At 44.4% G+C, this 24,962-nt stretch overlaps 1 protein-coding gene across 1 annotated transcript in view; it reads right to left on the minus strand.

The window, feature by feature from the left end:
• Nucleotides 1-24,962, minus strand: part of HMCN1 (hemicentin 1) — a 313,489-nt gene that overhangs the window by 272,736 nt on the left and 15,791 nt on the right. Inside the window, exons 2-3 of the mRNA XM_066597086.1 lie at nt 10,207-10,277; nt 368-526 (exon numbers count right to left, since the gene is read on the minus strand). Coding sequence (XP_066453183.1) covers nt 368-526; nt 10,207-10,277 — 230 coding nt within the window. The remainder of the gene's footprint in view (nt 1-367; nt 527-10,206; nt 10,278-24,962) is intronic.

The raw sequence follows: 24,962 nt of genomic DNA on the forward strand, positions 1-24,962 counted from the left end.
ATATCTACAGCAGCCACTATTAAAAAAAGAAATTATATATATTTGTCATTTTTCTGTCACACTCGGAGGCATTGCTCCAGCTACTGTAATTTAGTGCTTATATTCAAAAATAGTAAGAATTTTAGTGGCACAATCAGTAAGTATAAATGGCTCTCATAGCATTTCTAGAAGTCACTGCTTCCACGGCTCTCAGCCAGTGGCGAGGACCTACTCCACTGTTGGAGCAAGGCTCTTCCTGATAGAAATGAACATCAGATCCTCAGTGTTCATCCTGTATCCCGTGTTAAACGGAATTTGAACAAAAGCCGAACGTAACTTGATGGGAACTGTTTGAAACAGTTACAGTTAGGTTTGCCTTAATACTCACTTGTGACTGTTTCTGCTGTATTAATTGCAGGACATCATTAGCGAGCTGGTAATCCTTCGACCTTGCATCAGTAAACACATAGATAAAAGATCCAGGTAGAGATATTTCCAGGGCAATTTTAATGGCTCCAACACTCATCTCCGGACAGTCACCACCACCCTGTATTGTGGGTAGAAAAAGCAGCACAACAAAGTGATTGTATCTATTAAGGCAAAGTGTAGAAATCAATCTATAAACACTTGGGACATATTAAGGAGACCATAAATCCAATTTATCACACCAATAATGATCTATAATGTATCTAAGGTGATAAAGCAAATATTCCAAATTATGGAAGTCTATTGCATATACCAAAACATTTTAGGAAATTCGAACATAAGAGAACTAGAGATGAGCGAGCACCAAAATGCTCAGGTGCTCGTTACTCGGGACGAAATTATCGCGATGCTCGAGGGTTCGTTTCGAGTAACGAACCCCATTGAAGTCAAAGGGCGACCCGAGCATTTTTGTATTTCGCCGATGCTCGCTAAGGTTTTCATGTGTGAAAATCTGGGCAATTCAAGAAAGTGATGGGAACGATACAGCAACGGATAGGGCAGGCGAGGGGCTACATGTTGGGCTGCATCTCAAGTTCACAGGTCCCACTATTAAGCCACAATACCGGCAAGAGTGGGCCCCCCCCCCAACAACTTTTACTTCTGAAAAGCCCTCATTAGCAATGGATACCTTAGCTAAGCACCACACTACCTCCAACAAAGCACAATCACTGCCTGCATGACACTCCGCTGCCACTTCTCCTGGGTTACATGCTGCCCAACCCCCCCTGCACGACCCAGTGTCCACAGCGCACACAAAAGTGTCCCTGCGCAGCCTTCAGCTGCCCTCATGCCACGCCACCCTCATGTCTATTTATAAGTGCGTCTGCCATGACGAGGAACCGCAGGCACACACTGCAGAGGGTTGGCACGGCTAGGCAGCGACCCTCTTTAAAAGGGGTGGGGCGATAGCCCACAATGCTGTACAGAAGCAATGAGAAATATAATCCTGTGCCACCGCCATCAGGAGCTGCACACGTGGGCATAGCAATGGGGAACCTATGTGCCACACACTATTCATTCTGTCAAGGTGTCTGCATGCCCCAGTCAGACCGCGGTTTTTAATTCATAGACACAGGCAGGTACAACTCCCTATTGTGAAGTCCCTGTGGACCGACAGCATGGGTGGCTCCCTGGAACCCACCGGCGGTACATAAAAATATCCCATTGCATTGCCCAACACAGCTGAGGTAGTAATTTCGTGCTTAATGCAGGTGGGCTTCGGCCCACACTGCATGCCCCAGTCTGACTGGGGTTCTTTAGAAGTGGAAACAGATGCATTTATAATTCCCTGTGGACCGACAGCATGGGTGGCTCCCTGGAACCCACTGGTGGTACATAAAAATATCCCATTGCATTGCCCAACACAGCTGAGGTAGTAATTTCGTGCTTAATGCAGGTGGGCTTTGGCCCACACTGCATGCCCCAGTCTGACTGGGGTTCTTTAGATGTGGAAACAGATGCATTTATAATTCTCTGTGGACCCACAGCATGGGTGGGTGCCAGGAAGCCACCGGCGGTACATAAATATATCCCATTGCATTGCCCAACACAGCTGAGGTAGTAATGTCGTGCTTAATGCAGGTGGGCTTCGGCCCACACTGCATGCCCCAGTCTGACTGGGGTTCTTTAGATGTGGAAACAGATGCATTTATAATTCTCTGTGGACCCACAGCATGGGTGGGTGCCAGGAAGCCACCAGCGGTACATAAATATATCCCATTGCATTGCCCAACACAGCGGATGTAACGTCAGCTGTAATGCAGGTGGGCTAAAAATTCATTTGATTACACTGTAGGCGAGGGCCCACAAAAATTGCTGTATCAACAGTACTAATGTACATCCAAAAAATTGGCCATGGCCAACCAAGAGGGCAGGTGAAACCCATTAATCGCTTTGGTTAATGTGGCTTAAGTGGTAACTAGGCCTGGAGGCAGCCCAGTTTAACGAAAAATTGGTTCAAGTTAAAGTTTCAACGCTTTTAAGAGCATTGAAACGTATAAAAATTGTTTAGAAAAATTATATGAGTGAGCCTTGTGGCCCTAAGAAAAATTGCCCGTTCGGCGTGATTACGTGAGGTTTCAGGAGGAGGAGCAGGAGGAGGAATATTATACACAGATTGATGAAGCAGAAATGTCCCCGTTTTGGATGGTGAGAGAGAACGATGCTTCCATCCGCGGGTGCAGCCTACGTATTGCTTAGGTATCGCTGCTGTCCACTGGTGGAGAAGAGAAGTCTGGGGAAATCCAGGCTTTGTTCATCTTGATGAGTGTAAGCCTGTCGGCACTGTCGGTTGACAGGTGGGTACGCTTATCCGTGATGATTCCCCCAGCCACACTAAACACACTCTCTGACAAGACGCTAGCCGCAGGACAAGCAAGCACCTCCAGGGCATACAGCGCGAGTTCAGGCCACGTGTCCAGCTTCGACACCCAGTAGTTGTAGGTGGCAGAGGCGTCACGGAGGACGGTCGTGCGATCGGCTACGTACTCCCTCACCATCCTTTTACAGTGCTCCCGCCGACTCAGCCTTGACTGGGGAGCGGTGACACAGTCTTGCTGGGGAGCCATAAAGCTGGCAAAGGCCTTGGAGAATGTTCCCCTGCCTGCGCTGTACATGCTGCCTGATCTTTGCGCCTCCCCTGCTACCTGGCCCTCGGAACTGCGCCTTCTGCCACTAGCGCTGTCGGATGGGAAGTTTACCATCAGTTTGTCCACCAGCGCCCTGTGGTATAGCATCATTCTCGAACCCCTTTCCTCTTCGGGAATGAGAGTGCAAAGGCTCTCCTTATACCGTGGATCGAGCAGTGTGTACACCCAGTAATCCGTAGTGGCCAGAATGCGTGTAACGCGAGGGTCACGAGAAAGGCATCCTAACATGAAGTCAGCCATGTGTGCCAGGGTACCTGTACGCAACACATGGCTGTCTTCACTAGGAAGATCACTTTCAGGATCCTCCTCCTCCTCCTCTTCCTCCTCCTCAGGCCATACACGCTGAAAGGATGACAGGCAAGCAGCATGGGTACCGTCAGCAGTGGGCCAAGCTGTCTCTTCCCCCTCCTCCTCATCCTCCTCATGCTCCTCCTTCTCCTCCTGAACGCGCTGAGATATAGACAGGAGGGTGCTCTGACTATCCGGCGACATACTGTCTTCCCCCGGCTCTGTTTCCGAGCGCAAAGCATCTGCCTTTATGCTTTGCAGGGAACTTCTCAAGATGCATAGCAGAGGAATGGTGACGCTAATGATTGCAGCATCGCCGCTCACCACCTGGGTAGACTCCTCAAATTTTCCAAGGACCTGGCAGATGGCTGCCAACCAGGCCCACTCTTCTGTAAATAATTGAGGAGGCTGACTCCCACTGCGCCGCGCAAGTTGGAGTTGGTATTCCACTATAGCTCTACGCTGCTCATAGAGTCTGGCCAACATGTGGAGCGTAGAGTTCCACTGTGTGGGCACGTCGCACAGCAGTCGGTGCACTGGCAGATTAAACCGATGTTGTAGGGTCCGCAGGGTGGCAGCGTGCGTGTGTGATTTGCGGAAATGTGCGCAGATCCGGCGCACCTTTCCGAGCAGGTATGACAAGTGGGGGTAGCTTTTCAGAAAGCGCTGAACCACCAAATTAAAGACATGGGCCAGGCATGGCACGTGCGTGAGGCTGCCGAGCTGCAGAGCCGCCACCAGGTTACGGCCGTTGTCACACACGACCATGCCCGGTTGGAGGCTCAGCGGCGCAAGCCAGCGGTCGGTCTGCTCTGTCAGACCCTGCAGCAGTTCGTGGGCCGTGTGCCTCTTCTCTCCTAAGCTGAATAGTTTCAGCACGGCCTGCTGACGCTTGCCCACCACTGTGCTGCCACGCCGCGTGACACCGACTGCTGGCGACGTGCTGCTGCTGACACATCTTGATTGCGAGACAGAGGTTGCGTAGGAGGAGGAGGAGGGTGGTTTAGTGGAGGAAGCATACACCCCCGCAGATACCACCACCGAGCTGGGGCACGCAATTCGGGGGGTGGGTAGGACGTGAGCGGTCCCAGGCTCTGACTCTGTCCCAGCCTCCACTAAATTCACCCAATGTGCCGTCAGGGAGATATAGTGGCCCTGCCCGCCTGTGCTTGTCCACGTGTCCGTTGTTAAGTGGACCTTGGCAGTAACCGCGTTGGTGAGGGCGCGTACAATGTTGCGGGAGACGTGGTCGTGCAGGGCTGGGACGGCACATCGGGAAAAGTAGTGGCGACTGGGAACTGAGTAGCGCGGGGCCGCCGCCGCCATCATGCTTTTGAAAGCCTCCGTTTCCACAAGCCTATACGGCAGAATCTCTAGGCTGATCAATTTTGCAATGTGCACGTTTAACGCTTGAGCGTGCGGGTGCGTGGCTTCGTACTTGCGCTTGCGCTCAAACTGTGGCGCTAGCGACGTCTGGACGCTACGCTGAGAGACATTGCTGGATGGGGCCGAGGACAGCGGAGGTGAGGGTGTGGGTGCAGGCCAGGAGACGGTAGTGCCTGTGTCCTCAGAGGGGGGTTGGATCTCAGTGGCAGGTTGGGGCACAGGGGGAGAGGCAGTGGTGCAAACCGGAGGCGGTGAACGGGCATCGTCCCACCTTGTGGGGTGCTTGGCCATCATATGCCTGCGCATGCTGTTGGTGGTGCCTCCCCAGCTGATCTTGGCGCGACAAAAGTTGCACACCACTGTTCGTCGGTCGTCAGGCGTCTCTGTGAAAAACTGCCACACCGTAGAGCACCTTGACCTGTGCAGGGTGGCATGGCGCGAGGGGGCGCTTTGGGAAACAGTTGGTGGATTATTCGGTCTGGCCCTGCCTCTACCCCTGGCCACCGCACTGGCTCGGCCTGTGCCCACACCCTGACTTGGGCCTCCGTGTCCTCGCCCGCGTCCACGTCCTATAGGCCTACCCCTACCCCTCAGCATGGTGTATTACCAGTGATTTGATTTGCCAGGCAGGAAATAAATTGGCGCAAGCCTGCTGTTAAACGTAGCTGGCTGCGTATGATTTGTTTACTATCTCCACCCACCACACACGTACACAGAACGCTGAGGACTGACAGAGGCAGGGCACATAGAATTTTTCCCTTTTTTTAAAAAGAAAAGGCCCACTGACTATATTCAATCAGATAAGAAATCTGTTCCACAGAAATGCAGTTATATGAAGTGCAGCAGAGCGGTGATTTTTCCCAGGAAGGCAGGAAATAAATTGGCGCAAGCCTGCTGTTAAACGTAGCTGGCTGCGTATGATTTGTTTACTATCTCCACCCACCACACACGTACACAGAACGCTGAGGACTGACAGAGGCAGGGCACATAGAATTTTTCCCTTTTTTTAAAAAGAAAAGGCCCACTGACTATATTCAATCAATAATATGTCTTCTGGCCCTGCCTACACAATTCTGTCCCTGTAGTATTACTGCAGGGCGCAATGCTCTGCACAGCCGATTTTGAAAAAAAAAAAAATGCAACACTGCTAACAGCAGCCTGCACAGTACTGCACACGGTTAAATGTGGCCCTAAGAAGGACCGTTGGGGTTCTTGAAGCCTACACTCACTCCTAACACTCTCCCTGCCTAACCACCACTTCTGTCCCTGGACTATTACTGCAGGGCGCAATGCTCTGCAGACAGCCGATTTTGAAAAAAAAAAATTGTGCAACACTGCTAACAGCACCCTCCACAGTACTGCACACGGATAGATGAGGCCCTGAGAAGGACCGTTGGGGTTCTTGAAGCCTACACTCACTCCTAACACTCTCCCTACAGCAGCACCAGCAGCAGCACTTTCCCTCAGATAACTCAGTCACAAGGCATCTGAGAAGAGCAGACAAGTCTCTGTGTTGCACCAAGTCTTGACCACATAGTCCTCTCCTTGTTCCTGCAGTTGTCTTCATTCTTGGGCACCATTCAAGACAGTCCTGATGTCTGGGAATGAAGAACACTAAAGGAATGTGGAGAGGCGAGTAACTGTTGTCTGGTTTGGGGTCATATTTATTTAGGAGGTCTAGACTTGCTACCATTTATAAGCAGTTTTGAGATGTTAATGACAGAGATGTCATCTTATAAATTCCCTTTTACATTTGCAGTGAACAGCAGTTGGCAGCTGGCAGAAGTAGCTTGAGTGGATGTTCTAACTTTGGTTTGGTCACGGTAGTTGCTACCCGACCTAGAATAGAGACTCGTGCAGCAGGTGGATTGCAAGGAGGTTCTTGGCATAGCCATTTGTAGTTCGTGTAATGTCTAATGTGATGCCAGTGCCTTTGAATGCTAGTGTTCTTGTGGTAGTGCAATAAAGAGACAAGTCCAAACAGGTTGCAGTAAAACCGAAGTCACACAGTTTACTGATTCTTGTAGATTCAAGCACACAGTCACACTTGGTATATTGGCATGCAGTAAGAACTTCCATAACTTTTCATGTACACGCATTAACATACAGTGAGTTTCTCAACTCTCTCTCTCTCTCTACTGTGGTGGCTGCCAGACTAAGTTGCAGGCTTGCTCTGTTAGAAGGATATTGGTGGAGGAATGGAAGGAAGAGTGCAAGATCTCTTGTGGACACACTGACCTTTGACTAGGCAGGGATACGGTAAACCCACGGTTACAAGGCCTGATTTCCTTCCAGCTGCGTGGGATCTGCCCTGACTTAGATGCCTTCTTTTAAGGTGTAATAAGACTCTGCTCCACGACTTGAATTCCTCAGGCTTATTTGACTTGACCCAGACCAGGTTAAGCTGGACTTGACGTAAGCTCAGATTTGATTTGAGCCCAGGCTTAGCTTGATTACTCTGAGGCTTGGCTTGATCTCCTCCTTAGCTCTCTCTTAGTCTACATCTTGGACTCTCTCCTCAGAAACACAACCACCACACACAAGTTCTGACTTTTATATCTCCCCACTAACCAATCCTGAGCTAGAGGGAATCCTCGCTACCCAATCGCAGGGCTAGATAGTAGTGACTAACAAGGCACAGAGCAGGTTAGGGTGAATTATGCTCAGTCAATCACATGTTAGTTGCAACAGACACCAGACATTGACCTTTTAGGGACCTGTCTAGGCCAATGCACACAAGTTAACACTATTGACAATACATCTACACACACACATACACCACATGAGGTAGCTAGATAAGTGCTGTGGGGCCCCTACTCTGGAGCACTACACATTCAGGGAATCTGTCATCAGAATAATGATGCCTGTTTAATAGATCTAAAGAGGCTACATGTAGGAGTAAATGGTCAACAATTTTATTTGTGCCTCTGTCAGAATGAAGGTTGTGCTGGATCATGAGCAGGAGTCTAATTTACTCATGTGATGCTTTGGTTGCTCCTTCATGTTACCCACAGCCTATGATTGACAGATATATCACTATGGAGCTGCTGGAGAGAAACTGTCAATTACTTTATGTGGATATTCATGAGACGAGACCACTATCTTGCATTTCTTCATGGCCCACTTCCGATGCCAATGTAGGTGCCTTTGGTAGTGAATAGGGGCCAATATGGGTATTCTGACTGGTCTACATCTATGTGGCTCATACACAGTAAGTTGTTAAGCAATAAGTGTTCTGAGACTTCCTATTATAGGCCTCAATAACGTTTTCAGCAATTTGTTACTCTTCTATACCATTGGACCAAACAGGCTAGTCTTCCCTTCCCCTGGCATCAATGAGCTCTGGACATTCATGACCCTGCTGCCAGACCACTTTGGTAGGCACTATTCAGAGTAGACTGGGAATATTCCACAAAATCTGCAATTTTGGAGATGCTTTAATCCACTTGTCTAATCATGTCAACTTTGCCCTGTCAAAGTTGCTCAGTTCCCCATGCTTGCCCATTTTTCTTGCCTCCAAGATATCAGTTTCATGAACTGACTGTTGCACTTGCCATTGCTATGTCTCAACAAATGTTAATCAGTTCACTTGTTGGCTGATCGGTGTGTATATACTTATGGCTGATAGGTGTGTATGTATTAGTCTATAGCAATATATGTCATAATAACCCTAAAATTGATTTGTGGCATAATAAACATAATCTTCTTTGTACCTTCCATTTACTACAAATCTGCTCCAAAACAGCAAACAAGCAAAGCCAAAAGTTTAACTGAGATTAATGACAGTTCTTAAGAAGCTATGTGAAGAAAAAACACTTGACTACTGCATGAAGAGTCTGTGGCGGGTCTGAATTTCCCCATGGACATGAGGTCTAAAATAAATCATTTGGAGCTGAAAAAGTTAACTATTGTGTCATCTTTTACTTTAGTTGTTTACTTTGTACCCTATAAAGAGTACTTGTACACAACCTGCAGATTCTTATGTCAACCAACAACCTATTCGCTCTTAATCTATCCCCTCCTAAATACCACCAGTTCTCTCAATGTCTAAATAGGTAATAACAAGTGTGGCAACCTGGGGGTTACTCGCTTATCAGGATCACCATCTTTTCGTCGGGATGGTTGGAACAGGTGCAGAAAGGCTCAGGAGACTCGGAGTTTCTTTCAATTCCAGTGCCTGATGGCTTTTATTTCATACAGAGCAGTCATTTGTGAAACATATCATGACTCAAGGTTCACAACCCATAGGGTCTCCATCACCATTCCCCACCCGCGGTGTCTAGAGGGCATCCTCCCATGATTGATATACCACTTCCAAATAGATATCCTTTGCTTTGGTCTACAGTGAAAATCATGGTTAAAGGTCAGCGTTAACAAAAACTTTAATGTTCCCACAAGTCCAGTCAATTCTATTTAGCTCTGAAAATGTTACAGTACCTGTTGAGGAACAGCTGCTCTTCTTAAATCAATAACTCACATCAAAGTCAATTAAAAAAATGCATTTCCTTCACATTTTTGTGGCATTTTGGAGGGCTTGTAAAAAAGATTTCATGACTTTCATGCTTTTATAGCAAAAATTTTGGGTGGCATTTTTTCTTCACACATTTTTGACATTCGCTTCCTTGCGGTGTTTTGTTTTCCTATCGAAAAGTCTATTGAGAAACACCTAAAAAAAAGGCCACACGTAGAGCATTCTGCATTTTGAAAAAAGAAATTACAAAAATTGGAAAAAAAAAAATACACACATGCAGCAAAAAAAAGCCACAAGAATCTGTACTGCTTCCAGTGCAGTTTACAATTCCCTATTGGCTTATAACAAACATCTGGCTGTAGCATTTTTTGCACCACCCCAAAAGAGGCAAAAAAACACCAGGAAAAGCATAACCAATTCAAAAAATTGCAGCCTTTTCCCTAAAATGCTATTGGTTAAGAATCCTTAACCCAAATAAAGGGTATTCCATCATAAACATTTATGATATCGTGCAGAGCTGTCAGAGAGTATTCTCTGGAGAGTATCTGATTATTTCATAGGGTTTTTGTATCCAATCTTTGAGCAGATTTTAGTAAGGCGGGAACACAAGTAAGGTGTTTGCGTATGCTTAAATAATGGGGTGAAGCTAATAGACTTGTTGATTAAAAGTTTGAACCAATAATGCCAGCTATGTAAAAAATATGTTCAGTTATGTATTCTAAAAAGGACTGTTACTGCTATCACCATTATCACTAATAAATATGCACGAGAAACCATTAAATAAAATCAAGAAGATTAATAGCGTACACGGTTTAAGGAAAAAATTATGACATTGTGGAAAATATATGAGTTACAGTATGACGCTGTACAATAAATAGTACATGAGGATAGAATGCCGATATTTTGATATTAAATCCTCTGCTAGGACCCTGTAATACTTTTACTGACCTGTACGTATAATTCTTTAAGCTCATTCTTGAACGTCTCTGGATCCGTTGTGATTGTGACTGGACCAATTTCTGGAACAGAAATTTTATAGTTATTCAATTTTGCACAATGATTAATTCATGTCTTATAAGGCTGTTTAATACTTGCAGTATGTAATAAAAGCTACAGTAGCACATACAGTGACAGGTTTGCTGTCTACAGCCAAAATGAACCACATTGCTATGGCTAATATGCATGTACCAATGTCTGAGTACTATATAAAACCATGATTCATCTAAATCCCTTACTGTTAAAGGGGTGGCTGAGATCTTTTCTCCTATAAAGCCCAGTTATCCCTGACATAAAACAAAGACTCCCTGCTCCCCACTGTGTCTTGTGCCACCGATTGGTCCTCGCTCTTGATCAGCGCTTTATCGCTGAGCCCTGTCATTGGCTGAAGCAGCCTGTGATGCCTGGAAACAGGCTGTGGCAGACTGTAAACGCGATATCATAGGAGAGACCCAGAGCAGCGACATGGGACATAGGTCGGAGCAGGGAGAGGTATGTGACTCTTGGATCAACCGTCCGTGGATCAACCCCTAGCTAACTGGAAGACCATGTTTTGTTTAAACCCCTTACTGCTGATATGTGTGTACCAATGACCTACAATACCATAAGTGATCTAAATCCCTTACTGCTGATATCTGACCTCTGGCTGGTTTCTTACCTCTGACTTGCTCCTGACCTCTATTTGTTACCATCTGAAACCCTCACTGCACCTGGATTCTGACCCTTACACTGCACTAATTACGTTGATTGAGATGCTCTTTGTAGCCAGTTAGAATTCCCTAATTGGGGTTGGTAGGAAATAGTTTTTGTAAACCAACACAACCTAAAGACAACCATCTATTACAATCACTTACATGCTTTCCTGATACAGCATACTTGACATCAAACTATATCATCTTGTCATCTATCATTTCCTCTTCATGGACGGGAATTGTTTTCCTCACAGTACAGCTGTGCAATCATACTCTTATCTGATGAGTTGCAGGAACTCGGATTCCAGTGAAACATTGTATTTTTAGAGATTGCGCGAAATATTACAATCTATTTGTATTTCCATGGCAGAATAACATAGTAACATAGTATGTTAGTATGTTAGGCTGTCCATCTAGTTCAACCTGTTTCCACCCCCCATTGTTGATCCAGAGAAAGGCAAAAAAAAACCAATGAGGCAGAAGCCAATTCAGCCCATTTGGGGGAAAAATTCCTTCCCGACTCCATAATGGCAGTCAGAATAATCCCTGGATCAATGTTTGAAAGCTCCTAACTGAATCCAAGACCCGGATCAACAACCCCGCTGGTCATTTAATGTCTATATCCTGTAATATCATAGTGCTCAAAAAAGGCATCTAGTCCCCTCTTAAACTTGTATATTGAGTTCACTATCACCACATCCTCAGGCAGTGAGTTCCACAGTCTCACTGCTCTTACAGTAAAGAACTCCCTCCTATGTTGGTGATGAAACCTTCTTTCCTCTAGACGTAGAGGATGCCCTCTTGTTACCGACACAGTCCTGGGTATAAATAGATGCTGGGAGAGATCCTTGTTTTGTCCCCTATTGTATTAAAAAAATTAATCATTGACCTTATCATCCGAGCAACCCTTTGCATTAGTTATCACCTCTCTCAACTCTCAATATATTCTGTAGTGTAATGGATTTCCTTGCAAGATACATACAGCAATCAGAATTTTGGTGAACAATAAGCTATATTGTACAGATTGCCAAGGTCTAGGATAATGCATCTAAGCAGTCCTGAATAACCAGGCAGTGAGGGATGGCCAGAACTTGTACTGTCTATGATGATTACCTGCATGCTGCAGGAAGTACTACTGAATACATTTTTCTAGTGTCCACTTACAACTTGATGACATTTCACTGTACACTGTGAAATCCCAAGCACAGCTATATAGTATACCATATGTGCTCACATCTTCACATTCAAGCCAAAATAAATACATACAGTATACAACCCCTTACAGTTTCTTAGAAAAGAAACATAACACTCCTGAATTGTTTTCCACTATGCTTGCAATCTTCTTATTTTAATTAAAGAAAAATAATCTAATATTTCTAGGCTCCAGAAATTCTAAACCATTTAGCAAAATCCCATTTATGAAATTTAAGAGGAATTTGTAGGCACTCAACAAATTTTTAGAACTAAAAGCAAAAACCTCACCCACATAAAACCAAAATGCTCCTGAGTTTTTTTTCACTGCAACTGTAGACTCTAGATCACTTGTGTGAAACTCAAGGCCCGCAGGTTAAATGTGGCCCGCTACGTCACTTTATGTGCCCCGTGAGGTAGAAGAGCCTCTTCTAGATCGGAGGTACCTGAGCTTTGCCAGGAAGACTCTCTGCTGCACTGTGGAGTTGTTTGCAGCCTGCCACTGGGTATCAGGATCGTGGACCCGATCTTGGTACTACACTGCAATGTCGGGTGCATTGGACTGAGTGCTGTAGCTGTTACTGCACCCCCCCCCTTTCTGTCCCCCCACAGTGTTTGGTGTGCATTCTCCTGTCTGCTTCTTGCGGGCCGCTTTTACGCCAGGCCAGAAAGATAGTCTTGGAACTATCTTTCCAGCTGGAATATGTTGGATGTTGTATGGGCTCCTAAGGGAGCCAATGACATGGGTCGAAGAAGGGAGGGAGTTTAGCAGTGTGACTGCTAAACTCCCCCCCTTCTCTCCTCCCCTGTGGCTGTTTGCAATGGGAGGGGGCAGGGCGGGGGCGAAGCCAAGCTCTGCCCCACACCATCCCATTGCTGGCTGCAGATAAGGGGTGGCGAGGAGCAGGATCTGAGTTCCGCCCCCTATCACGTCCCCTCTTATTGCAAACAGCCGGAGGTGAGGAGAGAGGAGGTGAGCCGGAGAGGGTGAAAGAAGGGGGAGACAGGTAAGCTGTCTCCTGAAGCTCAACAGCATTGTGGCCTCCGCGTACATGTGCTGGGGCTGTGCTGTCTCAACGGGTGCACAAATGTTAGATTTGTGTGCCTGTTCACACGTTTTTACAGTGCCGGCGGGCACACATAAAAATGCCTATGGCTGTGTGATAAAGCCCTTCAAAAAAGTTTGGTACCATGTTAGCCAGTAGAGCAAAATGTGATTGTTCCCAGTAAGAGAAACCACGTAATCTTGTAGATATGATACTTTTTAATGGCTAATAGAGATGAGCGAGTATACTCGCTAAAGGCAATTGCTCGAGCGAGCATTGCCTTTAGCGAGTATCTCCCCCGCTCGAGACAGAAGGTTTGGGTGCCGGCAGCGGGCAGGGAGCGGTGAGTAGCGTCTGTCAGCAGGAGGGAGCGGGGGGGAAAGAGGGAGAGAGAGATCTCCCCTCCGTTCCGCCCCGCTCTCCCCCGCAGCTCCGTGCCCGCTGCCGGCACCCGAACCTTCCGTCTCGAGTGGGGGAGATACTCGCTAATGGCAATGCTCGCTTGAGCAATTGCCTTTAGCGAGTATACTCGCTCATCTATAATGGCTAACAAAAATACATGATGTTAATGCGAGCTTTCGAAACTTTGCAGGGTTCTGCTGCAGGCTTAAATGAAAAAGATCCATACTCAATTCTTCTGCCGCGAGCGGAAATCACAGTTGATTTCCGCTCGTGTACAGGAAGCAGTGGTCCTCCATAGGAGGCTATGGGTGGTATTTGCATGCATGAATCCTTTTGAACAATTTAACCCTCTGTTGAAAGTGGTAAATTGATATTCTCAAATTCTTCTATGGCTTTGTGATTTGATTGCCTTTCAGTATAATAACTTTCATATCTTCTATGTTATGTCCATGACTAGAAAAGTGCTCTGCTGCAGGTAATTCTGTCTTTCTCTGTTTAATTGTGTGACGATGAGACCTCATCCTCACTTTAAATTTTTATCCTGTTTCTCCAACATAAAGGGCCCCAACAGGACATTTACTACACAAGATCAAGTACACAACATCAGACATGGAACATGTGAATGTCACTGGGATCTTATAGTACTGTTGTGTTTTGGGGACTTGCATCCTGTCCACAGTCAGTACATATGAGCAGGTCTTGCAGCTCCTTATCTCGTATAGCACAGATAACACTCCTGACCTGGTGACCCCCCTAATACTAATTCAGGGACCATAAAACCTTCACATCTTTATCAGTGACTATTTAAAGATGTTTGTATTTCTGTTGTAGTATTATTTTAAGTGCAAGTTAATCACATCCATGTTTGTGCCTTGTCATAAGTACCGTATGTGTGTATAAATATGCATGCCTCTACGGATCTGTTTCATTTAAGCCTGAAGAAGGACCCTCCATAGGTTCTAAAGCCCACATTAACATTTGTTTTTGTTAGCCATTAAAAGGTATCATAACTACAATCATACTCAGGGTCTTTTCACATTATGTGTTTGGCTGAGACCTGTAGCTCCATGCACATATGCATTCGTATCAAGATGTTTCTGCTGGGCTGTGTTCAAACAGCTCCAGGTCTCCTTCCCACAAGCGATAACATGATGGGTGCAAGTAACATATGCTTTTGCGGTCCAGTTAGGACCATTTAAAAGTTACACTTAAAATTTCTCTTTTAGAAGTGTTTCCAAGTGAACTTCGCTTCTTCCTCAGTGGTCATTAGAATTTCATTAAACTCCTTCCATATTTAATCCCTTTTAAGCTGTATAGAAAGTATGAACTGGATTTGTGGAATTGCATTCATTAATACAATTTTATGGCAAACCTAAGACACACAGTGTGAATCTGCTCGCACATAGAACAATATGGGTTCCTATGGGTTCCTTTGGACGAATGTTTTTGTGACGCAGAAAAAGAAACGACTCATCAAAAGATAGCACTATAGCTTTGTTTCTTTAACACCGATAATCCTCTGCATCAAATGATAGCACTTGTCCTATTTTTTGACAGCACAATGCAGGAGACTCCATAGACTCCTATAGGAGTCTATGGGAGCCGGCTGGCAAAGAGAGGGGGAGGAAGTTTAGCAGTGGCGAGCACTGCTAAACAGCTACAGGTGCCTCTAGTTGAGGCATTTAAATCATTTAAAAGTTGTTCTACTGACCGAGGGATTTCAGGGCTGTGCTGTTATTTCACTGCAGCCAGGCATGTGAATGGACAATAAAATTGCGGAGAATAGCCGTGACTTGGTCACAGCTATTCTTTGTACATGCAATTTTAAGCTCTGATAGTCGCAATTTTTAACCACTGCTATCGGAGCGTTAAAATGACCTTTGTGTGAAAGAGGCCGAACACTATGTATGGCTGAGAAGACCAGTCCCCCTTGATCACAATTATGATAATATCTAAAATGTCATAAAAGTCCAAAAAGTCACGATTTTGTCAAATGCCCCAAAACTGCAACTCTTGTATTCCAAAAATATGGCATACAGGGCATAATACAAATAAATGCCCCTGTGTTACTATATTACTAGTAGCTTAGGTGCTCTATTCAACAAGCAGAGAATAAAGTTTCATTATAGCCACCACCAACTGTTGCCACTACTCTTGGATATAAAAGATGCAGTTAGTCATTTTAACGCATACCGGATATATTTTGGTATGAAATATGTTGGATGTAGAGTGGAATGTGCATGCTATTTGTCTGGATGTGACATGTTTAATCAATATTTCTGGGAAAACATCTCATTTTTAGAGGAGGGGAAAAGACAGCTAAAGTCCTGGTTGTTGTTAAGTGACAGATAACACATCATAAATCACCACCCATAAATAATAGCAGCCCTGCCTTCTACTCTTATCCTATATACTGGAAAATCACAGGGGCAGAAAAAAAGTCTGTAAGTATACTATTACGAGCCCTTCACAGAAGAGACTATTAGATAAAATGGTACATTTTTATTAATACTTGATTAAAAAGCACAAAAAGGGCTGACAAACAGACATACATAAACAAAAACAGTCTCAGAGGACCCTATATAGGATTGCTGATATTCCAGATGACACAGTGGGTACCCAACAACTAAAGGTACAGATGTAAAAGTTCCAAGGGTCCGCTATGGAAAAAGAATAGTGTCGCTGATATTAGGGGTGGTTCAGAATTTATAGACTATAGCACCATACTGTCCGAGATATAGTGACAGCACATGGTGTTATAGTAACTCTCAAAACCAGAAACACATATGAACCTGGTAGGTTTAAATACAAGTCAGGTATCAATGCGCTTCCTATTCCTATTATTAAGATATAGGGGTTCCCTAAAAGAAGCACAGTTCCCGCATTAAGTGTATTGCGCTAGTTTGCCGACTTCATCATTTATTGAGAATAACTTTATTTTGTCTGTTAATGTATTAGTTATTAAATTCTCTACAATGGCTGATGCATTTCCCTGTCAATATTCAAGACAGTTCATCAGGAACCAATGATTGTGATCTTTCGTGTTGGGAAAGATTCCCTATGGACAGACAATAAGCTGAAGAGTAGCTAGATACAAATCTGAACCGTCTGACTCTAAATGTAGAATGCCAGAGATAGCTTCTTTGTTATGTTTATTTGACAGGGTAGAGTATTGGCACCGTGTGGATGGGGTTAGATGTCTATATATTCATCCACTAGGAGGTAGAGTTAGAAAACTGGTTAGTTACAACTTAGTTTGAACCTTTGCATGAATTTGATGGACCTCTAGGCTTATTACACTGAGAACCTGTTGCTGTAGTTTCTAGTACTTTAATTTGGAGCATGATCATAATGCGTTTTATCAAATTCATGCAAAGGTTCAAACTAAGTTGTAACTAGCCAGTTTTCTACCTCGGCACCAAGAATATAAGGCAGAAACTGATGTATGCAATCCTCGCTGTGCAGTGCAGTACCGTGTTTAATTCTTCATTTATAACCTTTCATGTACACTGATCATTCTACCTAAAGTGTTTTTAGAGAAACGTAGTAGATATAGCGGACTAACCTTCCAAACTACCATATATACTTGAGTATAAGCCAAGTTTTTCAGCACAAAAAAATGTGCTGAAAAAGCACCCCTCGGCGTATACTCGAGTGAGGTAAAAAAAAACAAAACCTCAATACTCACCTATTAGCCGGTGTCTGTGTCCCTGGCGGTCCGGCCAGCTACTGCAGTCTTCTCCCCGCTGTCTTGTCCCTCGCTTCCTTTTGAAACCCCGCAGTCAGGGCTGTGATTGGATCGAGCGACGACCAATCATAGCCGGCACTCGATAAACCAATCACAGCTATTCAGTGATGTCATTCTGAATGGCTGTGATTGGTTTATTGAGCACCAGCTGTGATTGGCCGGCGCTTGATACAATCAGAGCACTGACCGTGGTGATTTCAAAAGCATATTAGGCTTTTTTCACACAGGCAACAGCGATATCACAGTGAGAAAATCGCATTTGTGTTCTGTGCAAAATTGCAGCGTCTTCTTGCGGCGTAATCGCGATTTTGTGTCTTTACAAAGTTGCGCTCTTTTGTGCGCTCTTTTGCCAGGATTTGGGGGGGGCTTGAAATATAACCCCTACCCTGAAAATAAGCCCTATCTGCCTTTAAAAATATGTACTAAAGAGTGAAAGTGGAAGTATTATTTCCCTTATGCGATCCGGCAATCACGTGACTGCCGGGAGCCCCCTGACAGAGCACAGCTGAAGGGCCTCTGCAGACCCTGATCAACTCTGCTAGTGACTGATGTCACCACATGGGGATGTTTTCCCCTGTAACTGAGGCTCCTATGGATGCCCCAGTAGGAAGTGTGAAATAGAAGAAAAAAAAAAGACCATGTGAACGACCCTGAGAAGTCTTATATGACATCATGGGGTACATAGATGTTAAAAAAAAAAGTTACAAAAAAAGTTTTAAAAATGTACAGAATGAAGTATAAATATATACCTAAAAAAGAAAATTATCCACCACTGATACAAATCAAAACTGCCGCCCTATGTGCCCTATAATCCAAAACTGTACGTATTATATATCAAAATGTCTGAAACAAAATGAGGAACCGATTTCCATAGTATATTTACTAGAGATGAGCGAGCACGCTCAGATAAGGCAGTAACTCGAGCGAGCATTGCTCTTCTCGAGTAACTGCATTCTCGTCCGAGCAGGCTTGGGGGGGAGCGGGGGAGAGAGTGAGAGAGAGATCTCTCTCTCCACCCCGCTATCCCCCACCACCCCACCCCACCCCCCGAGCCAGATTGGATGAGAATGCAGTTACTCGAGAAGAGCGATGCTTGCTCGAGTTACTGCCTTATCCGAGCGTGCTTGCTTATCTCTAAAATTTACGGTAAAATAAAGTAATAAAAAAAATACAACTATAAATGAAAAAAAAAAGTTTTTTTTAACTTCTTACCACCAATAAACCTGAAAACAGTATATAAAAAATTAGCCCTATAACTCACAGGAAAAAAAAACGCAACAAAAATAATTTAGGTAACTGAAGGAAAAAAATAGGGCAGTAAAACCACGACATGGGTAAAATCCCTACAAAGTGTCTGGACCTTTAGGACCAAAATGGCCTGGTCCTTAAGGGGGTTAAAGGTGTTTATGCAAGTAAAAGAAAATCTTTACAGGCACCAATTGGATCCCAGATAAAAGAGAATCACAGAGGCAGAGGGAACTAATTTATAAAATGCCCAAATCACAGAAGATCCCTTAAAACTATAATATTTTATTACTTTTACTTTAAAAAACACACTTTGGGCTCAAGACACTCATCCACTGATGAGAAAATAAGACAAAGACAATACAACAATGAGCAGAACACACGTGCTGGTATAGGTCACGGTGTTACCACATACAGGAAGTGTGATTTTAGACTCAGTTTGTACGCCTCAGGTATGGCTACGCAGTTTTTGTGCCATAGGAACTTCCCATTAGAAGGACAATATATACATGGGGGGATAGGGCGTTGTCAATCTCCCTAGTTGTGTCGCCCATATATCTGAGATTTTGTAGTGTAATAGGTTAGAGTCACCCCTCAGTATGAGATATTGTCCCAATTTAGTGTTTTCATTCACTGGTTTGGTTGATAGACTTGACCAACCATCTTCTAATATTCATACATAATTAGCCAAAAAATTCTAGACCTTAGTGAGATGATGTAATCACTGACTGAATCGAGATATTCAGTGATTGATTCAAAATGAATGGTTCAATGCATTTCAGTCGGACCCACGACTTTTCAAGAACCGGGTGGTCAATTGTTTAGAATACATATGTCCATCAATGTGGAAGGTTTGACAGATATATGAATCAATGTGGATATATCTCGGTAGATAGTTGTTTATGCAAGAGAATAATTGCTGGTGTATCTTGATTTTTAATAGTTGCAAAAGAATTTTCTGGGACGGCTCAAGATAGATTTTATAGGAGTCCCAAATAATTCTGATATTGGCTCTCCTTATTGGCAGGTGTAAATTTAGTATTTATACACCGCCTCTTAGCAGCTACCATTGGTGTGTAGCTACCATTGGTCTACCCAATTTGATAGTATCGGTAACGTAGAGATGGTTTATTATTCTATAACACCATTCTCCTGCTGTATAGACCAGTGTCTCAGCGCTCAGAGAAAAAGATAAGGATTAGGGGAACGATACCCCTCAGGTTGAATCTGGATCTGCAAAGAGGTCAGCAGATTTGCTAGTTTAACTCACTAGATCTGCAGTCAGATGCTAGTGACCCAGTTTGCTGACTGTCTAGACTAAGTAAGTAAAGGAGGAGACAATACCCCTCCACTTAAATCTAGATCTGCAGAAAGGGCAGCAAACTTGTTAGTATAGCTAACTGAACCCTTGGTCAAATAGTCTTGACTCAGTTAACTAGCTGTCTACACTGCATTAAAGCGCTGGATGGAGAGCAATTTTCTTTAGGCTAGATTAGATAGAGGTTGGTGTAGCCTCCTGCCCTGATGGTGGGTAGGTATGGTGGAAGAATGAATCAAGCAAAGATCCACCCAATGTGAGGTATCATATGATGTCACACCTACCATGTTTCCCCAAAAATAAGACACTGTCTTATATTAATTTTTGCATCAAAAGAGGCACAGTGTCTTATTTTTGGAGAGTGTCTAATAATACTTACTTAGCAGCTGGCGTTTGGGTCTATGTCGCTGCTGCAGGCTTCAGTTTCCTCCTGCACACCGACAAAGCAGTTCTTCCTTGTAGCAGGGCTTGACTACACCGCCTCCAGCAAGCTAACCCTCAGATTGGTCAATCGGGTGCTGCTTCAGCCAATGAGAGCAAGCGCTCGATTAACCAATCACAGCCATTCATTGAATAACATCAGCTTAGAGATATAGTGATTGCACCTTTGAATATATTATTTGGCTGTTCGGGGATTTACCGCATTTTCCCGATAATGAGTCCTACCCCGATAATAAGCCCTTCCCCGATTTTCGGGGGGGGGGGGAGGGGCTTGAAATATAAGGGTCAGTAGACACTCAGTTCAACCGCGTCAGCCGCCATGTAGCAAATAACCAACATGTAGGCAGTGGCCGGTTGCAGTTTTAGGAATTTGACTTCTATTAGCAGATGTCTTTAGAGAATGCGCTGTGTTCATGACATAACCCTTTTAGTATATAAAAAAAAGAATAAGAGCTTCAGAGGGTGTGGACTTGATTGATATGATGTGGTGAATTGGTTTTATACCCACATTTTGGAGGGGAGAGCCAAAGAATAGAACAATGGGCTCATCTCTTCCATTCTAGAAAAGCTCTGAACTAATCAACTGGAGGAGACCGACAAGTTTTCAAATCTTCAATACCAGAAGAGTTTATCTAGCCAAATCATACAAACTCAATGCATTTCGGGGATATACAATTGATTCCCCTTTCTCAGGAAGAATAGAAATGAACATTTATATAATTACATTTAGACAAGCGTCCTGGCAGCAGAAAGTTAGCAGTGATAGTAAGCCATGTCCTGCGTATGCCTGGCATCAGAGCTAGAGGTTGGAAGTAGGCTAACCCGGAAGTAGTCAAATGCTCCACAAGCTTGGAACACAAGACAGACCATCAGCAGTGGGGTCAGTGTGCCACTTCACAGCAAAGGCAGGATTGTGGCGCTCACCCCTAGGTCTCCAGACATGAATACGGCCGTCGGCGGTGCCCAGACTAAACCTGGACCATGTGATTAGCCCTATAGATTTATATTAGCTCTGTATTACAATCTTCTCAACACAGGGCTCACATCAGTAGACGGTTGCTGGACTTTTTGATGCTGAAATGATGAAGACTGCTCATGTTACTTGTATCCGTATTGAGGGATTAAATTGAAGTTTCTAGGGTAATCACTGCATGAAGACAGACTCTTTCTTCCCAATTTCAACTAAAGGAAGACTTTGGGGAAAACTGAAAAACCCATTGCTGGGTCTGATGTCCTCAGAAATGCTCTTTTTGATGTTCTTTGAATCCCTGTAAAATATTTAAATTTTTTACTATTTTGCTCTTTCCTGCTGGCATTGCTGCCCATTTGTAGCTTGGAGATCCATCAAAAACAATACGTGTTGATAATGTATACTGTTATACTCAAATCTGAAACTACCTATTGGTGGTGCTTACCCACTCTTAAGGACCATTTACATGCAAAGATAATCTTTTAAAGAACTGAAAGATTGAAAGATTTAACCATCTTTTTGCATGAAGTGTTAATGGCCATGAACACTTTATCATCTTCATTTGCATGTAAAAGGGCCTCCAGGAGCTGTTTGCAGAGCCCAGCATGTGATTAATCCCATGGCTAGCTTAAAATCATTGTTAAAGCGAAAACTACTCAATGCCCGCGTTTACATGCAACGATTATAACTCAAAATTGTTTGTTTGAACGAATTTTGAGCATTAATCATTACGTGTAAATGGGTCTTAATCTTCTCCATGGCTGCTTTCCAGCTCAGCAGAACTTGGGTGAGGCATATAAGTAAATTAGAGGTTATGTCAAATGAGTTTGAAAAAGGAGGGTTAGGAAAAGTCCTGTGCTGTTGTGAATTTATATTGCAAGTTAGGTGCTCCCATGGCTTTCCGGAATAACAGAGGATCTTGGAGAAAGAAGAAGACAGAAGAGACCTGATAGTGTAGCATGGTTTAATTGGACTGTAAATTTACATTACAAGTAACTGCACTTACAGATGATTAGTGAAGTTAGAGGCTGGGATGTATCATAGGGTATTCCTGATTCCTAGTCATACCCTCTCAGGATGCTTTACGGATTGCAAGGCAAACTTACACATATAGTAGGCTACTGTGTAAATTTGAGTGACAAAGTTGTGCGATTTTGTCACTTTGCTATAATGCTACAAATCCCGTGTATGTGAAGCCCATGCTTTCCTATGGGTTAATTCACACATGCAGTGTTTGGCAGCATGTGACAACCTGACACAAAAAGCTTGCAGGTCCCATGATATGCACGCGACTCGTGAGGTTTTGTAGCTCATGTTTCACTATGGAGCCTTCCCCTCTGTTGCATTGCATGAAAATGCGGTTTTCGTGCGGTGTGAAGCAAATTTGACAGTAGGAAATCCTACTGTCAAAGCCATAACCTAATAAAAGAAAACAGTATACATCACCTTAGAAGCACTGTCAGCCCGGCCACATCTTCTCCCTGGTCTTCGGCACTATTCTCCTTAATCTCTTCTAGCCAGGGATTAAAAAATCGCCCCCTCCTGGAAGCGCTGCCTCTGATTGGCTAACACTTAGCCAATCACAGCCAGTGCTTGATGAACCAATCACAACCATTCATCGAGCACTGGCTCAGATTGGCTAAGCGTCAGCCAATCACAGCCAGCATTTCAGGAATTGGGGATTTTTTAATCCATGGCCAGAAAAGATGAAGAAGAACAGTGCCTGGAACCGTGAAGAAGCTGCAGATGAGCCCCCGACAGCGCTTCTAGGTGATGTATACTTTTTTCCTTTCTGCAGTTAGGGCTTATTTCAGGGTAGGGCTTATATTTCAAGCCACCCCCCCCCCCCCCAAAAAAAAAAATCCTTGCATGTGGTGCTACAAAGTCGCACGACTTTGTAGCGCAACATGCATCTTTGTAGCGCTACAAAATCGTGATATTGCCGCGAGAAGATGCAGCAATATCATACTGACCAGCAATATGATATTGCTGCGATTTTCTCATGGCTACGCTGTGTTGCCCATGTGGAGGAGGCCTAAAAAGTCAAATAAAAGTCATAAAAACAATCTCAATGCTTCACAATAACGTATTGTTTCACCAGAAGGCATATGGATTAAATAAAACACACAATTTATACTCCATTTGGTGGAAAGAGTCCAGATCACATGATCGCAGAATTGTTTGCAAAACATGTAAAACTCTCGCTGGGGGCTTCTTCACATGAGCATGTTTGCATGCGTAATAACTAGAGATGAGCGAGCGTACTCGGAAAAGCACTACTCGCTCGAGTAATTTGCTTTATCCGAGTATCGCTGTGCTCGTCCCTGAAGATTCGGGTGCCGCTGCGGCTGACAGGTGAGTCGCAGCGGGGAGCAGGGGAGAGCGGGCGGCAGAGAGGAAGACAAAGATCTCCCCTCCGTTCCTCCCCGCTCTCCCCTGCAGCTCCCCGCTCCGTGCTGGCACCCGAATCTTCAGACCCGAGCACAGCGATACTCGGATAAAGCCAATTACTCGAGCGAGTAGTGATTTTCCGAGTACGCTCGCTCATCCCTAGTATTACAAAGACTAGAACTCACTGTTTTCAATGAGTTCATTCTCACTTTTGTGAAATACACATGCAAAAAAAAAGCATAATACTCTATTTTGATGCACATTCACTGACCACAGGCACCATAGGGTTCTATGGGGGATTGCACATCCAATACCCAAGCAATTGCGCAATGAACTGTGCAATTTTATGGGGAAAACAACACATCAGGGACTAATTAAGGCTGCGTAGCCTTTCAAATCATGGCACAGATGTGTCCCACACCATGTAAAAAATACAGTAAAATGCGCAGATATGCACACAATAGCACGACCTTCACTGCGCAAAAGAAGAAAATACTATCGCGTGTGTGTTTTTACGCTTATGCTCATGTTTAGTGGTCCTAAGGGCGGCTTCACACAAGCGTATGGGCAAAAACGCTTACCTCGCGCAATGTATTTGCACATGAAGTTGATTTGCATGTGCTGTAATTTTTGCGCACGCAGCACCAGCTCACACATGTGTGCAAAATACCCCTTTTCTGGATTAAACGGCTATTAAGCCTAATGAGGTCTAGATGTGTTCTTTTTTTCTTTGCTTCACACATCCCCTTGCGTATTTGCGTACCTCCATTAAAAAAATCTCCCACAGACTTCTATGGGGGCCTTTGCTGTTCAAAATGCAGAAAGATAGAGCAGGCCACACTGTTTTTCACGCCTGACCATGTGAAGAAGCCCTAAAGTACGAGTTACTAAACAAAATATTGTGTTAAAGGTTCATTCACACAAGCGATTATGGGCCCTGTTTTCACGTCCGGCTTATATACGCTGCCCATCTGATACATTGCTTTACAATGGATCAGTTCAAATTGGCATATTCCAGTGGCGTAAAAGAAACTATCTTCCGGCCAGAATACAGTGGCATCTCCCATAGGCTCATATGGGAGCTGCCAGAGAAGGGAGGGGGGAGGGAGTTTAGTGTGTCTGCTAAACTCCCACCCCCTTCCCTCTTCCTCTCCACCCCTGGCCGCTGCTTGCAATGGGAGGGGGCAAGATAGGGCGGGAGCTAGTTGCTAAGCTCCCGCCCCATCCCAACCCCATCCATTGTTGGCAGCCGACAAGGGGCGGA

Source organism: Eleutherodactylus coqui, chromosome 3, assembly GCF_035609145.1.
Source record: "Eleutherodactylus coqui strain aEleCoq1 chromosome 3, aEleCoq1.hap1, whole genome shotgun sequence".
NCBI classification, from domain to species: Eukaryota; Metazoa; Chordata; class Amphibia; order Anura; family Eleutherodactylidae; genus Eleutherodactylus; species Eleutherodactylus coqui.